The 14,200-nt window shown below is 49.8% G+C and overlaps 1 protein-coding gene across 3 annotated transcripts; it reads left to right on the top strand.

The window, feature by feature from the left end:
- The first annotated feature begins 1,028 nt into the window (after positions 1-1,028).
- LOC125554123 (uncharacterized) lies at positions 1,029-2,357 on the top strand. Of its 3 annotated transcripts, none has more exons than XM_048717727.2 (4): positions 1,029-1,515; positions 1,585-1,698; positions 1,796-1,882; positions 1,973-2,357. In XM_048717727.2, exons 1-4 carry the CDS (start codon positions 1,099-1,101, stop codon positions 2,012-2,014), a joined length of 660 nt encoding a protein of 219 aa, XP_048573684.2. In that variant the 5' UTR covers positions 1,029-1,098; the 3' UTR covers positions 2,015-2,357. The 3 variants fall into 3 exon arrangements, with proteins under 3 accessions (XP_048573684.2, XP_048573686.2, XP_048573685.2); XM_048717729.2 differs by having other exon boundaries at positions 1,976-2,357; XM_048717728.2 differs by having other exon boundaries at positions 1,588-1,698.
- Positions 2,358-14,200: the final 11,843 nt, after the last annotated feature.

The following is a 14,200-nucleotide window of genomic DNA, read 5'->3' on the forward strand; positions in this document are numbered from 1 at the left end:
TTGAGGGGGGTCTTAAGGTGGGAAGAGATGGATCTCCCCTATGTTCTTCACTGCCTAGGTATGCGGCCGATTGGGGGCTGCAAGTAGAGTGGACTCCACACGCGGCCAACTGCGGGTTATTATGTCTTCATCACGTTGCGTCGCGGCTTAGGGTGTCTCCTTCAGTATCAAAACGCCATGGTGTACGGTGTTTTTAGGCAGGGTGAAACGCTATGATCCTGGGCGTTTCCTATGGGGCCACGTTGGACGGTACACGAACAACGACCAACACGTGGACGTTGACCATGGTGTCTCGCGTGCAACACAATGTACATGATGGATGATCATCAAAAATGACACATCGTAAAAATGTTTTAAACTGACGTTAATTTATTCTATTTTTTTGCAAAAAGGTCAAAAAAAGATGTGGCTAGGTCTCAGTCGACTAAGATTGAACCAAGTCTTAGTCAAGTGACATAATATGCAAGAGAGAAAGAAAAAACTGAAGAAAAATTTACACGGATGTCAACATAAATCATATGGATAGCATGGAAGACTAGCGAGACTGCCAAAAAAAATTGTGATTACGGCCGCAGCTTCCGAGTTGCCGGTTTGCACCCGTCCGCGGGGGTGAGACGAAACGAGGCAACATCCACCGTGCGTCCGTGCGGCGCCTGACAACACCGGCACTGTGGAAACCGGCCCGCCGCCCAACCCAGCCCAGCATCCACAACGCGCCGCGCGTCCGCCGGCGGGAGAGAGAAACCGGAGGACAGAGATCGGACGGGCGGCCGGAGCCAGACGAGTTCAAGCCGGCGCGCGTCGCGTTTGCTCCCCGTCACGGGAATGATTCGGCCGCCGCGGACCACGCAACAGTACCGCGCCCGGGCAATGACGGCCCGTCCCGTCCACCCCCCGTTGCCGCCTCGCTGTACTCCACGTGATGCCTCCCCTCCCCTCCCCCCACCTGTCACTGAGACCAAGGTTCACTCCCGCCACAGACGCGTGGGGCCGCCCCCCTCCGCCCGCTCTACTTAGTACGCGCTAACACTCGCGTACTGCTGCTAGGTCGGGAGCAGCTCATCACATCAGCGTAGTATTAGATAGCGAGCGCACGGGATGACGACGGGGGAGGACGCGGTCATGAGCGCGGCGGCGAGCTCCGAGTGCAGCAGCGGCTGCCAGTCCGGCTGGACCACCTACCTGGACGACGACACCTCCTCCTACTCCCGCGGCGGCTCCACCGCGCGGCTCCACGGCGGCAAGGGGCAGCGGTGCCGCTCGTCCTGCCGCTCCGAGGACGCGGAGGAGGACGATCTGTCCATGATCTCCGACGCCTCCTCCGGCCCGCGCCACCAGTACTCGGCCGGCTCCGACGAAGGCGCCGCCGCGCAGGCCAATGCACAGCGCGCGGAGAGGAGGCGTAGGACGGCGGAGCCTGCGGCGGCGAGGCGGCAGGGCAAGATGGCCGCCGCCGTCGCGTCGACTCTGCTCGAGGACACGGCCAGCTCGCCGGCCTTCTTCAAGCACTCCAAGGTACGTGCTTGTGCAGTCCAATCTGCGTTCCGTTCCACCGAGTTCTTCTAACACGCATTCGCCATCCAGCAGGTGATGGGCTCGCCGGAGGCCAATGGCTACGGCGGGGCGGCCGGGTCGACGATGGAGTACAGCAATGCGGCCGACTTCTCCTCCACCTTCTTCTCCCCGGCGGGCTTCGAGGTGCGCACCGACGTCAAGCCGCATTAACGTCGCATAACTAATTTCCTGCTTATACTGGCAGCTAATTCGCGTAGCATATCTTCTTCTGCCATTGCAGTCTCCCTTGAGCGGATCTCCTCTGGGCAGCTACCTGCATGCGCAGTACTCCCCTGCCCCTGCCACCAAGCCGATGCCCACACGACAGGTGACCATTCTCCCGACCTTTTTCCGTGCTCCCACGAACACAAGTAGCATTTCAGCCGTAGAAACTCAAATATTTTTGGGATTTCTGCAGCAGGCGTGCAGGGACGGGGGTGACAAGATGGAGAGGTGGTGAAGCCGGCCGTCGCTGTTGGTGCTGGCCAGGCCGTAGGGCGTTATGCGGCTGCTCTGCTCCGTTCCGTCCTCGGAAGCCGGGAGGAGACGGGCAGCTAGGAGAAGAATAGAATAGAATGAGTTTGCGTTGCGTTGCGAGAGTCTTTTTTTCATGTCTTGAGGTTGAGTTTCTTCAGATTAGTTTTGGTAGCCAGTAGCTTTTCCGCGTGTGTCCTGTGTTCACTTCACCATGGCTGCAGTGCCTGTCGTTGCTCCCCGCTTTTGAGCTGTCAGCGCAGTGGGAAACAATAACCTGAGGAGAAAGAAAGGAAAACACGAGCGAGTGTGAGATCTTTTTTGCGCCACATGCGTCTGCTGCACTGTCATGATGGCACCCTAGCTATCTCTGAGGTTTGCAAGCGTTGAAGTCAACCTCTCCGTCCAGGCGACACCACCATCTTTGAGCCGATGAGTGGAAGCATCTACTCCTCTCTTCTCTTCTAGAACTAGTAGATATTTTGAATAGAAGGCTCAGAGCAAGCAACACGTATGATCAATGTCGACCAAGTATCGCCACCCGCTAGGCCACTGGCCCATTACCCTGTCCATCAGTCTCTAACTGCAACTAGGGCGTATCGTTGTACGAGAGTGATTGTCATGCCGTTTTGCAGGGGCACTTGTAAAAACACCACACTCTACCCTCCTCTTATATAATGGATGAGGCAGATCTTTTGCCTCCGTTTCATAAAAGAAAGTCTCTAACTGCAAGGTAAAAAACTGAGTAACTACAAACAACTAGGACTAAACAGCAAAGCTTAGCTAGACTAATACTACCAATCGTTCCGATTCCACGGGCGTCCACGTACTAGCACATCTCTTATTTTTGTCGTGTTTGATGGTAACAAAAGGGAGTGGCGCGCAGGGCACATCCACACGTGGGCACTCAAATTTGGATTAGGCCCCATCCAGCCAGCCGGCCAGAAGCCAAGCCAGATCTCTCGACGGGAGGAGAGAGATCGCGCAGAGCGCTTTATAGCGAGTGATTACGAGCAGCTCGTCGTCCTCGTCGACAGACTATGTGGTTCAGGGGCGCAAGATCTCTGCTGAATTCTTTATTGCAGCGAAAAACGGCATGTGCGCGGCGAGTACTCGCCCGTGTCTGACTGCGCACGGTTCCACTAGACTAGAGTGCAGTAATAACAGTAAGTTATTCCAGCAAACAGATTCTCTCTCTCACACACACACAGTTAGAGTAAAGCAAACAGAGCAGAAGGGCCGTATTGCAATATCGGTACATACTGCCGGTCAATCTCAAGCCATGGCGTGGAGGCACATCCCACTGCACAGTCTACACGTCTACACGTAGGCAATGGATTGTTGAGGCCATGAGCATCATCTCGTGGCACCAGCGTTGCGTCAGCGCCGGCGTTGCATGAGGCGGGCCAAAGCACGGGGATATCTCTCGGCTCCGGGTCCGTTCCTGCTGTACGAGTACGACGGAGCATGAGAATGGCCGCCGCCCGTCGCTTTCAGAACCAGGGTGGCCGAGATGCTACCGGGTTGGGCTTTGGCGCCGTGGGGTGGGGTGGGGTGGGGCGGGACGGGACGGGGACGGACGGATGTTTCCGCAACCGGGGACGCCGACCCCGGCGGCCCGGAAAGGATGTCCGGTCAGGGCGCGGCGCCGTCGCCGTCGCCATCGCGCGACAGCTAGGCCGGCTGTACCGCTGCCTGCTCGCGCCCGGCGCGCGATGACGGTGCGCCAGCCGGGCACGCACGCGGCGGGCGAGAGAGGCCGTCGTCTCAGACCGGGTGCTGCTGCTCTGCTCGTCGTCTCCCTCCGTACCAAGTGCCGCGCCGGGAGGGATCTGTCTGTGCCTTTGAGGCTATTGATCGTGGGGTGGAGTGCTGCTCGGCTGCGCTGACGCGCTCCGTTCGCGTCAGGTCCCCCATGGCCATGTGGCACAGCACAGCAGTACGACGAATTCCGTGGAAGTTTTGCTGGTGGCCGGTACCGTAACGTGCATGGGTCCTGTTCAAATGTGACAGACCCTATCGCCAGGGATCTTGACGGTATTGCTATTATATCCTACCATCATGAGTCTTGGCTGTAGTAAAAGAATCAGATCCTGAAATTTTTTCAGACTAGGATCAGATTTCGGTTAAGTTTTAGAAAAGAGTCAAAAACATAAAATTTAGCCGCCGTTGGCTGGTCTTATCCGACAGTCGATGAGAGCGCTGTCATTTAACCCCGCCGATGGCAGCTGAGCTAGCCGGTGCTCGTGTCGACGACCAAGAGGCTGCCGGCGTAACATCCACCGTAAAAACTATGCCAGCGTCTGTGTGCGCGGGTGCATGCACTCCTACAGGCTACAGTACGCACACTTTTGCAGGGATTGATGATGCATGCATGGTACGCTACGAGTCTCCCGCCAAAAAGAAAAATTACGGTGGTACGAGTATTTATACCGGAGACACGCATACCGTTGGGCGTTCAGTTTTGGAGCGCAGCAGCAGCTAGCTGGTGCTCTCGACCGGCTGGGGTCAACGTACGTACCGCACGAAAGGAAAACTGTACTCCCTGTTCCGTCATGGTGCGATGCACTGACAAGAGTCTATCCAAGCCCCAGCCGTTGCTTTCGTTCGATCAACGGCGAGAAATTCGGCTTCACGGTACACCATCCACAACACTAGGCCTGAAAACTGTCTGGCTCAAGACTCTAGGGAGAGCTTCTCACCGGAACATGAGAGGCATGCGATCCTCGTTTTCGGCAGAAAACAACGAGATCCCAGCTGCGGCATCGCATGCATGCTTTGGCTCCGAGGATTCCAATCCAAGATGGACGGACGGACGGATGATGAATCGAGAGACATTGAAGCTAATGCTTCCAGTTTACATAGTGCTACAACAACACATTGCACATCCAATGCTGTTCCCCTTGGCTCCGTCCTAGGGCAATCCTTGCGTTCACAACACCGGCCCTAAAACCCTTTAGTACAGACCGTAGAGTCTATTCCCGTCCCCTAGAAAAGGCGAGGCAAGAATGCATTGATCAAGAACACGAAGGCACAATGCTTCGGGGATAGGATATGCGTGCTGCAAAGTGCTCCAGGGACAACATGCATGTCTGGCTTGCATCATGTAGCGCAAGCTTCCGCACTCCATGTCATGTCAAGTCCCAGACCCTATCCGGATCGTGGGCAGGGCAGGGAATGCAAGATCCTACTGTGTCTCTCATGCGCACTCGAGAGGCCGGCCGGCGCGCACATGCATGTGTGGTGAGCATGGACGATGGACAGAGCATGGGAGCCGCGGGACGCGAAGGATGCCTAACCGCCTCGCTCATCATCATCATGTTGTGGCGCCAGCTTTATATCTGATCTAAGGTGTGCACGGCACCGAAGCCTCCCCTGCTCCCAATCCCATTATCCGTTTCTGATGCCCATCACATGTGCGGGCCACGAAAAGGTCTCGCCGTGTCCGGAAGTGGATCCTCTAACATTAAGGAGGAAAGTCACCTAAGCTACATTGCAATCCAGTGCAAAACAAAGAAGAAAAGTCAGAGGCACTGTAGCGAATAATGTATTTATCTACTGTAGAAAGTTATGTGTGTGGTTACTGTTCATGTAAATAAATTTAAAATTAATTTTATTGCATCATAATTTTGTTTGTATGTATTTTTTGTAAATGTATACAATAGATTTGTAATTTACAAATTAATTCAAATTATTTTAGCCTTAATCATATGGATGTGAAGGAGGAAAGTCAAAAAATTGTAGCTTAGGTGACTTCTCTTCTTGATGTTAGAGGATCCACTTCCGCCGTGTCCACAGCTAGCGATCGCTGTGAGGTTCTTCAGTTTGATGGCTGGAAAGGTTGGCCGGTTCACAAGGTCTCAAAACAAGTTTGCGCCTCACTATATTAATATAGCAAACACCCGATACAACCAACGACAGGATTTTGGGCTGAAAGCAAAACAAATGTCCAGACAAAAAAAAGAGAAAATACAAAAAAACAAATGCCAACAATGACGGATGAACAAAACTAAGAGGCCTCGTGACCATTGCACCCACCGAAGATCTTCCACCAAGATCCTAGCCTCTGAAGCGCCGGTACCAATCAACACCTCTAAGAAGGGGCGCGACAATGACGACACTGCTGCCAAGGATTTCCCTTGGCACACGACGAGGAGAAAGGAAAGGTAGCACACCCGACGCCCACCAGGAAGGTCCGGCGGCACCCTCAAGCGCCACAGCGTTGGTGTCGGACAGACCGATAGGGATTTCTCCCGATCCCAACCATCACCACGGACGCTCCGGAGCACTCCACCATACCGCCCACCACCTTGCGCTAGCACGGTCTTGAAGCCACCCATGCTGTCTCACCACGACACCGAGAAGTGAGGCCTGCACAATGAAGAAGAAGAGCCGGGACTAGGGGCAGCAGCACCGTCGGCTGCGGGAGGGCCCGACCTCCACCATCAACGACGGTAACTGACCAGACGCAACAACAGGAGCAAACCAGGCCCGTGGGCCCATAGGCCCGCCTGAGCCCTGAAATGCCCGTAACGCTCCCGCCGTCGTGCTGCAGAAAGCACGCCGTCAACGTCGCCGTCCTTCCTCTTCACCGCGCAGGAGGCACGGAGGTTGCGCCGGAGCCAGTCACCGCCTCCAGGTCGCGTCGGAGGCGCGTCGCCGGCCAATCCGCCGCCAAGGAGCAGCACCTCCACCATGTCGGCCGCCGGTCACCGCCTCCAGGTCGCTGGCCGCTGCCAACTGAGCTGCACCGCCGTCGATCCCCTGCCCCGGAAAGGAGAACCGCGCACGGGCAAAGGAGGTGCCGCCGCTGCCAACCGAGCCGCACCGCCGCCAACCCCCTGCCCCGGGAAGGAGAACCGCACGCGGGTAAAGAAGGTGTCGCGGCCACCAACACCACCCGGGCCAGATCCAGGGGCGCCCGCGGCTGGTGACCGGGGCGGGGAGGGGTGGAGGGGTGAGGGTGGAAGAGGGGGCGGAGGAAGAGTGGTTGCGCGCAGCCCCGACCACCTCTTGGGGAGACAACGCTAGGGCCGGGTTGGGCGGAGGTGGAAAATAATTGCCTGGACACGGCCTCGCCAGTTCACAAGGTCAGGATCGACCGGACACCGGCAGCTGAGCTCCCTACGAGCGCATATCTAGTAGTTTCACAAGCCAGGTAGCACCAGTAATATTAGATCTAGTATATCAGATTCAGACATTGTGCAGATCATTGATTCCTTCAAAAGATGTGCAGGTAGAACTGTTCACTGGTCTAAATAGAGTTGAGATTTTTTTGAAAAGAGGACAAGTCCCGACCTCTGAATCAGAACGATGCATACGGCTGCATTTATCTTTGTTGTTTCTCCAGGTAGGATAGTATAATGGGCGCGTCTACTGGGCGGCCGGCTGCCCAGTAGAGCGATCCAGTGGCCGGTCAAATAAGGCAAGTATCTGTCCCTTTCATTGTCAGAAAAAGAAAACAAAGGAAACAGCCACCCGTTCCTACCGTTTGGGCAGCCGTTGCATGCATGCGTCTAGTGCTTGCATACCGATGCATTAATGTTCCTCACGCTCGTCTCTTGTGCATTAATTTTTGGTTTTCAAAATTATAAAAGACATATCTTCTAAACCGCGTGTCGAAATTCAGATCCGTTTTCACCATTGAAACCCTCGCGACGTGCTCTTCAAAAGTAGATCCCGCATGGGGATGTTTCGACGAATTAGTCTTGCTGCCAACTAAACATCAATATGTGTGCAACTAGACTACATGCTGCGCCAACTGAGCATATGTGTGTGCCAATAGTCCTTCTGTCAACTAAACATCAATGTGTGTACAACTAGACTACATTCCCGCGTCAACTGAGCATATGTGTGTGCCAATAGTCTTGCCAACTAAATATCAATGTGTGTGCAACTAGACTATATTGTCGCGCCAACTGAGCATATATGTGTGTAACTAGTCCTGTCAACTAAATATCAATATGTGTGCAACTAGACTACATTGATGCGTCAATTGCGCATATGTGTGCGCAACTAGTGTCCTGCCAACTAAACGTCAATATGTGTGCAACTAGACTAAATTACAAGCCAACTGAGCATATACATGTGCAACTAGTCCTTCTAGCAACTAAACATCAATGTGTGTGTAACTAGACAACATTATAAGCCAACTAAACATTAATGTGTGTGCAAACTAGACTAAATTATAAGCCAACTGATTTTAAAAAAGTTGCACCATATATTACTAAAGTTGCACAATGCAGTACTTTAGTTGCACCATATAGCACCAAATTGGCATCAAAAAAATTTCGTCGAAACATATCCATGCGGGATCTAGTTTTAAAGATTTTGTCGCGATGAATCCAACGGTGAAAACGGAACTAAATTCCGACGTGTGGTTTAAAAGATATGGCTTTAAAAGAATTTGAAATCCCAAAATAAAAGTACATGGATCTGTTTTCTCTAACTGATGAGACTAGTGTGAACACATTTAATGCCACCACCCACATGCGCTACGAGACAAAAAATACACATGTATATGTGTGACAGACGCGGCCGCTCGGAAACACCAAAAAACTGAAGGAAATATGCCCTAGAGGCAATAATAAAGTTATTATTTATTTCCTTATAATCATGATAAATGTTTATTATTCATGCTAGAATTGTATTAACCGGAAACATAATACATGTGTGAATACATAGACAAACAAAGTGTCACTAGTATGCCTCTACTTGACTAGCTCGTTAATCAAAGATGGTTATGTTTCCTGACCATGAACAATGAGTTGTTATTTGATTAACGAGGTCACATCATTAGTTGAATGATCTGATTGACATGACCCATTCCATTAGCTTAGCACCCGATCGTTTAGTATGTTGCTATTGCTTTCTTCATGACTTATACATGTTCCTATGACTATGAGATTATGCAACTCCCGTTTACCGGAGGAACACTTTGGGTGCTACCAAACGTCACAACGTAACTGGGTGATTATAAAGGAGCATTACAGGTGTCTCCAAAGGTAGATGTTGGGTTGGCGTATTTCGAGATTAGGATTTGTCACTCCGATTGTCGGAGAGGTATCTCTGGGCCCTCTCGGTAATACACATCACATAAGCCTTGCAAGCATTACAACTAATATGTTAGTTGTGAGATGATGTATTACGGAACGAGTAAAGAGACTTGCCGATAACGAGTTTGAACTAGGTATTGGATACCGACGATCGAATCTCGGGCAAGTAACATACCGATGACAAAGGGAACAACGTATGTTGTTATGCGGTCTGACCGATAAAGATCTTCGTAGAATATGTAGGAGCCAATATGGGCATCCAGGTCCCGCTATTGGTTATTGACCGGAGACGTGTCTCGGTCATGTCTACATTGTTCTCGAACCCGTAGGGTCCGCACGCTTAAGGTTACGATGACAGTTACATTATGAGTTTATGCATTTTGATGTACCGAAGGTTGTTCGAGTCCCGGATGAGATCACGGACATGACGAGGAGTCTCGAAATGGTCGAGACGTAAAGATTGATATATTGGAAGCCTATGTTTGGACATCGAAAGTGTTCCGGGTGAAATCGGGATTTTACCGGGTTACCGGGAGGTTACCTGAACCCCCCGGGAGCCATATGGGCCTTCATGGGCCTTAGTGGAAAGGAGAAAAGGGCAGCCCAAGGGGGCTGCGCACCTCCCCCCTCCCCTAGTCCTATTAGGACTAGGAGAGGTGGCCGGCCACCCTTCTCCCCCTTTCCCCCTTGGGAATCCTAGTTGGAATAGGATTGGGGGGGAGTCCTACTCCCGGAAGGAGTAGGACTCCTCCTGCGCCCTCTCCCTGGCCGGCGCCCCCTCCCCCCTTGGCTCCTTTATATACTGAGGTAGAGGCACCCTAGAACACACAAGTTGATCCACGTGATCTATTCCTTAGCCGTGTGCGGTGCCCCCTGCCACCATATTCCTCGATAATACTGTAGCGGAGTTTAGGCGAAGCCCTGCTGCTGTAGTTCATCAAGATCGTCACCACGCCGTCGTGCTGACGGAACTCTTCCCCGACACTTTGCTGGATCGGAGTCCGGGGATCGTCATCGAGCTGAACGTGTGCTCGAACTCGGAGGTGCCGTAGTTTCGGTGCTTGATCGGTTGGATTGTGAAGACGTACGACTACTTCCTCTACGTCGTGTCATCGCTTCCGCAGTCGGTCTGCGTTGGGTACGTAGACAACACTCTCCCCCTCGTTGCTATGCATCACATGATCTTGCGTGTGCGTAGGAAATTTTTTGAAATTACTACGAAACCCAACAGTGACATCCGAGCCCATGTTATTTATGTTGATGTTATATGCTCGAGTAGAACACAAGTGAGTTGTGGACGATACAAGTCATACTGCCTACCAACATGTCATACTTTGGTTCGGCGGTATTGTTGGACGAGACGACCCGGACCAACCTTACGCGTACGCTTACGCGAGACCGGTTCCCTCGACGTGCTTTGCACATAGATGGCTTGCGGGCGACTGTCTCTCCAACTTTAGTTGAACCAAGTATGGCTACGCCCGGTCCTTGCGAAGGTTAAAACGGAGTCTATTTGACAAACTATCGTTGTGGTTTTGATGCGTAGGTGATATTGGTTCTTACTTAAGCCCGTAGCAGCCACGTAAAACATGCAACAACAAAGTAGAGGACGTCTAACTTGTTTTTGCAGGGCATGTTGTGATGTGATATGGTCAAGGCATGATGCTGAATTTTATTGTATGAGATGATCATGTTTTGTAACCGAGTTATCGGCAACTGGCAGGAGCCATATGGTTGTCGCTTTATTGTATGCAATGCAATCGCGATGTAATGCTTTACTTTATTACTAAACGGTAGTGATAGTCGTGGAAGCATAAGATTGGCGAGACGACAACGATGCTACGATGGAGATCAAGGTGTCGCGCCGGTGACGATGGTGATCATGACGGTGCTTCGGAGATGGAGATCACAAGCACAAGATGATGATGGCCATATCATATCACTTATATTGATTGCATGTGATGTTTATCTTTTTATGCATCTTATCTTGCTTTGATTGACGGTAGCATTATAAGATGATCTCTCACTAAATTATCAAGAAGTGTTCTCCCTGAGTATGCACCGTTGCCAAAGTTCGTCGTGCCCAGACACCACGTGATGATCGGGTGTGATAAGCTCTACGTCCATCTACAACGGGTGCAAGCCAGTTTTCCACACGCAGAATACTCAGGTTAAACTTGACGAGCCTAGCATATGCAGATATGGCCTCGGAACACGGAGACCTAAAGGTCGAGCGTGAATCATATAGTAGATATGATCAACATAAACGATGTTCACCATTGAAAGCTACTCCATCTCACGTGATGATCGGTTATGGTTTAGTTGATTTGGATCACGTAAACACTTAGAAGATTAGAGGGGTGTCTATCTAAGTGGGAGTTCTTAAGTAATATGATTAATTGAACTTAAATTTATCATGAACTTAGTACCTGATAGTATCTTGCTTGTTTATGTTGATTGTAGATAGATGGCTCGTGCTGTTGTTCCGTTGAATTTTAATGCGTTCCTTGAGAAAGCAAAGTTGAAAGATGATGGTAGCAATTACACGGACTAGGTCCGTAACTTGAGGATTATCCTCATTGCTGCACAGAAGAATTACGTCCTGGAAGCACCGCTGGGTGCCAGGCCTGCTGCTGGAGCAACACCAGATGTTATGAACGTCTGGCAGAGCAAAGCTGATGACTACTCGATAGTTCAGTGTGCCATGCTTTACGGCTTAGAATCGGGACTTCAACGACGTTTTGAACGTCATGGAGCATATGAGATGTTCCAGGAGTTGAAGTTAATATTTCAAGCAAATGCCCGAATTGAGAGATATGAAATCTCCAATAAGTTCTATAGCTGCAAGATGGAGGAGAACAGTTCTGTTAGTGAGCATATACTCAAAATGTCTGGGTATAATAATCACTTGATTCAATTGGGAGTTAATCTTCCGGACGATTGCGTCATTGACAGAATTCTCCAATCACTGCCACCGAGCTACAAGAGCTTCGTGATGAACTATAATATGCAAGGGATGAACAAGACTATTCCCGAGCTCTTCGCAATGCTGAAAGCTGCGGAGGTAGAAATCAAGAAAGAGCATCAAGTGTTGATGGTTAACAAGACCACTAGTTTCAAGAAAAAGGGCAAAGGGAAGAAGAAGGGGAACTTCAAAAATAACGGCAAACAAGTTGCTGCTCAAGAGAAGAAACCCAAGTCTGGACCTAAGCCTGAAACTGAGTGCTTCTACTGCAAGCAGACTGGTCACTGGAAGCAGAACTGCCCCAAGTATTTGGCGGATAAGAAGGATGGCAAGGTGAACAAAGGTATATGTGATATACATGTTATTGATGTGTACCTTACTAGAACTCGCAGTAGCACATGGGTATTTGATACTGGTTCTGTTGCTAATATTTGCAACTCGAAACAGGGACTACAGAATAAGCGAGCACTGGCAAAGGATGAGGTGACGATGCGCGTGGGAAACGGTTCCAAAGTCGATGTGATCGCGGTCGGCACGCTACCTCTACATCTACCTTCGGGATTAATATTAGACCTAAATAATTGTTATTTGGTGCCAGCGTTGAGCATGAACATTATATCTGGATCTTGTTTAATGCGAGACGGTTATTCATTTAAATCAGAGAATAATGGTTGTTCTATTTATATGAGTAATATCTTTTATGTTCATGCACCCTTGAAGAGTGGTCTATTCTTATTGAATCTCGATAGTAGTAATACACATATTCATAATGTTGAAGCCAAAAGATTCAGAGTTGATAATGAAAGTGCAACTTATTTGTGGCACTGTCGTTTAGGTCACATCGGTATAAAGCGCATGAAGAAACTCCATACTGATGGACTTTTGGAACCACTTGATTATGAATCACTTGGTACTTGCGAACCGTGCCTCATGGGCAAGATGACTAAAACACCGTTCTCCGGTACTATGGAGAGAGCAACAGATTTGTTGGAAATCATACATACCGATGTATGTGGTCCGATGAATATTGAGGCTCGTGGCGGATATCGTTATTTTCTCACCTTCACAGATGATTTAAGCAGATATGGGTATATCTACTTAATGAAACATAAGTCTGAAACATTTGAAAAGTTCAAAGAATTTCAGAGTGAAGTTGAAAATCATCGTAACAAGAAAATAAAGTTTCTACGATCTGATCGTGGAGGAGAATATTTGAGTTACGAGTTTGGTGTACATTTGAAAAACTGTGGAATAGTTTCGTAACTCACGCCACCCGGAACACCACAGCGTAATGGTGTGTCCGAACGTCGTAATCATACTTTACTAGATATGGTGCGATCTATGATGTCTCTTACTGATTTACCGCTATTATTTTGGGGTTATGCTTTAGAGACGGCCGCATTCACGTTAAATAGGGCACCATCAAAATCCGTTGAGACGACGCCTTATGAACTGTGGTTTGGCAAGAAACCAAAGTTGTCGTTTCTTAAAGTTTGGGGCTGCGATGCTTATGTGAAAAAGCTTCAACCTGATAAGCTCGAACCCAAATCGGAGAAATGTGTCTTCATAGGATACCCAAAGGAGACTGTTGGGTACACCTTCTATCACAGATCCGAAGGCAAGACATTCGTTGCTAAGAATGGATCCTTTCTAGAGAAGGAGTTTCTCTCGAAAGAAGTGAGTGGGAGGAAAGTAAAACTTGACGAGGTAACTGTACCTGCTCCCTTACTGGAAAGTAGTTCATCACAGAAAACTGTTTCAGTGACACCTACACCAGTTAGTGAGGAAGCCAATGATAATGATCATGAAACTTCAGATCAAGATACTACTGAACCTCGTAGATCAACCAGAGTAAGATCCGCACCAGAGTGGTACGGTAATCCTGTTCTGGAAGTCATGATACTAGATCATGATGAACCTACGAACTATGAAGAAGCGATGGTGAGCCCAGATTCCGCAAAATGGCTTGAAGCCATGAAATCTGAGATGGGATCCATGTATGAGAACAAAGTATGGACTTTGGTTGACTTGCCCGATGATCGGCAAGCAATTGAGAATAAATGGATCTTCAAGAAGAAGACTGACGCTGATGGTAATATTACTGTCTACAAAGCTCGACTTGTCGCAAAAGGTTTTCGGCAAGTTCAAGGGA

This window comes from Triticum urartu, chromosome 4A (assembly GCF_056163025.1).
Source record: "Triticum urartu cultivar PI428250 chromosome 4A, HENAU_Tu73, whole genome shotgun sequence".
Lineage (NCBI taxonomy): Eukaryota > Viridiplantae > Streptophyta > Magnoliopsida > Poales > Poaceae > Triticum > Triticum urartu.

Excerpts from the sequence above, each read along its gene's own strand:
- LOC125554123 (XM_048717727.2), top strand. The coding sequence starts at position 1,099 with ATGACGACGGGGGAGGACGCGGTCATGAGCGCGGCGGCGAGCTCCGAG. Across the intron at positions 1,699-1,795 it reads TCTCCCCGGCGGGCTTCGAG|TCTCCCTTGAGCGGATCTCC; the intron begins GTGCGCACCGAC and ends CTGCCATTGCAG. Across the intron at positions 1,883-1,972 it reads AGCCGATGCCCACACGACAG|CAGGCGTGCAGGGACGGGGG; the intron begins GTGACCATTCTC and ends GGATTTCTGCAG.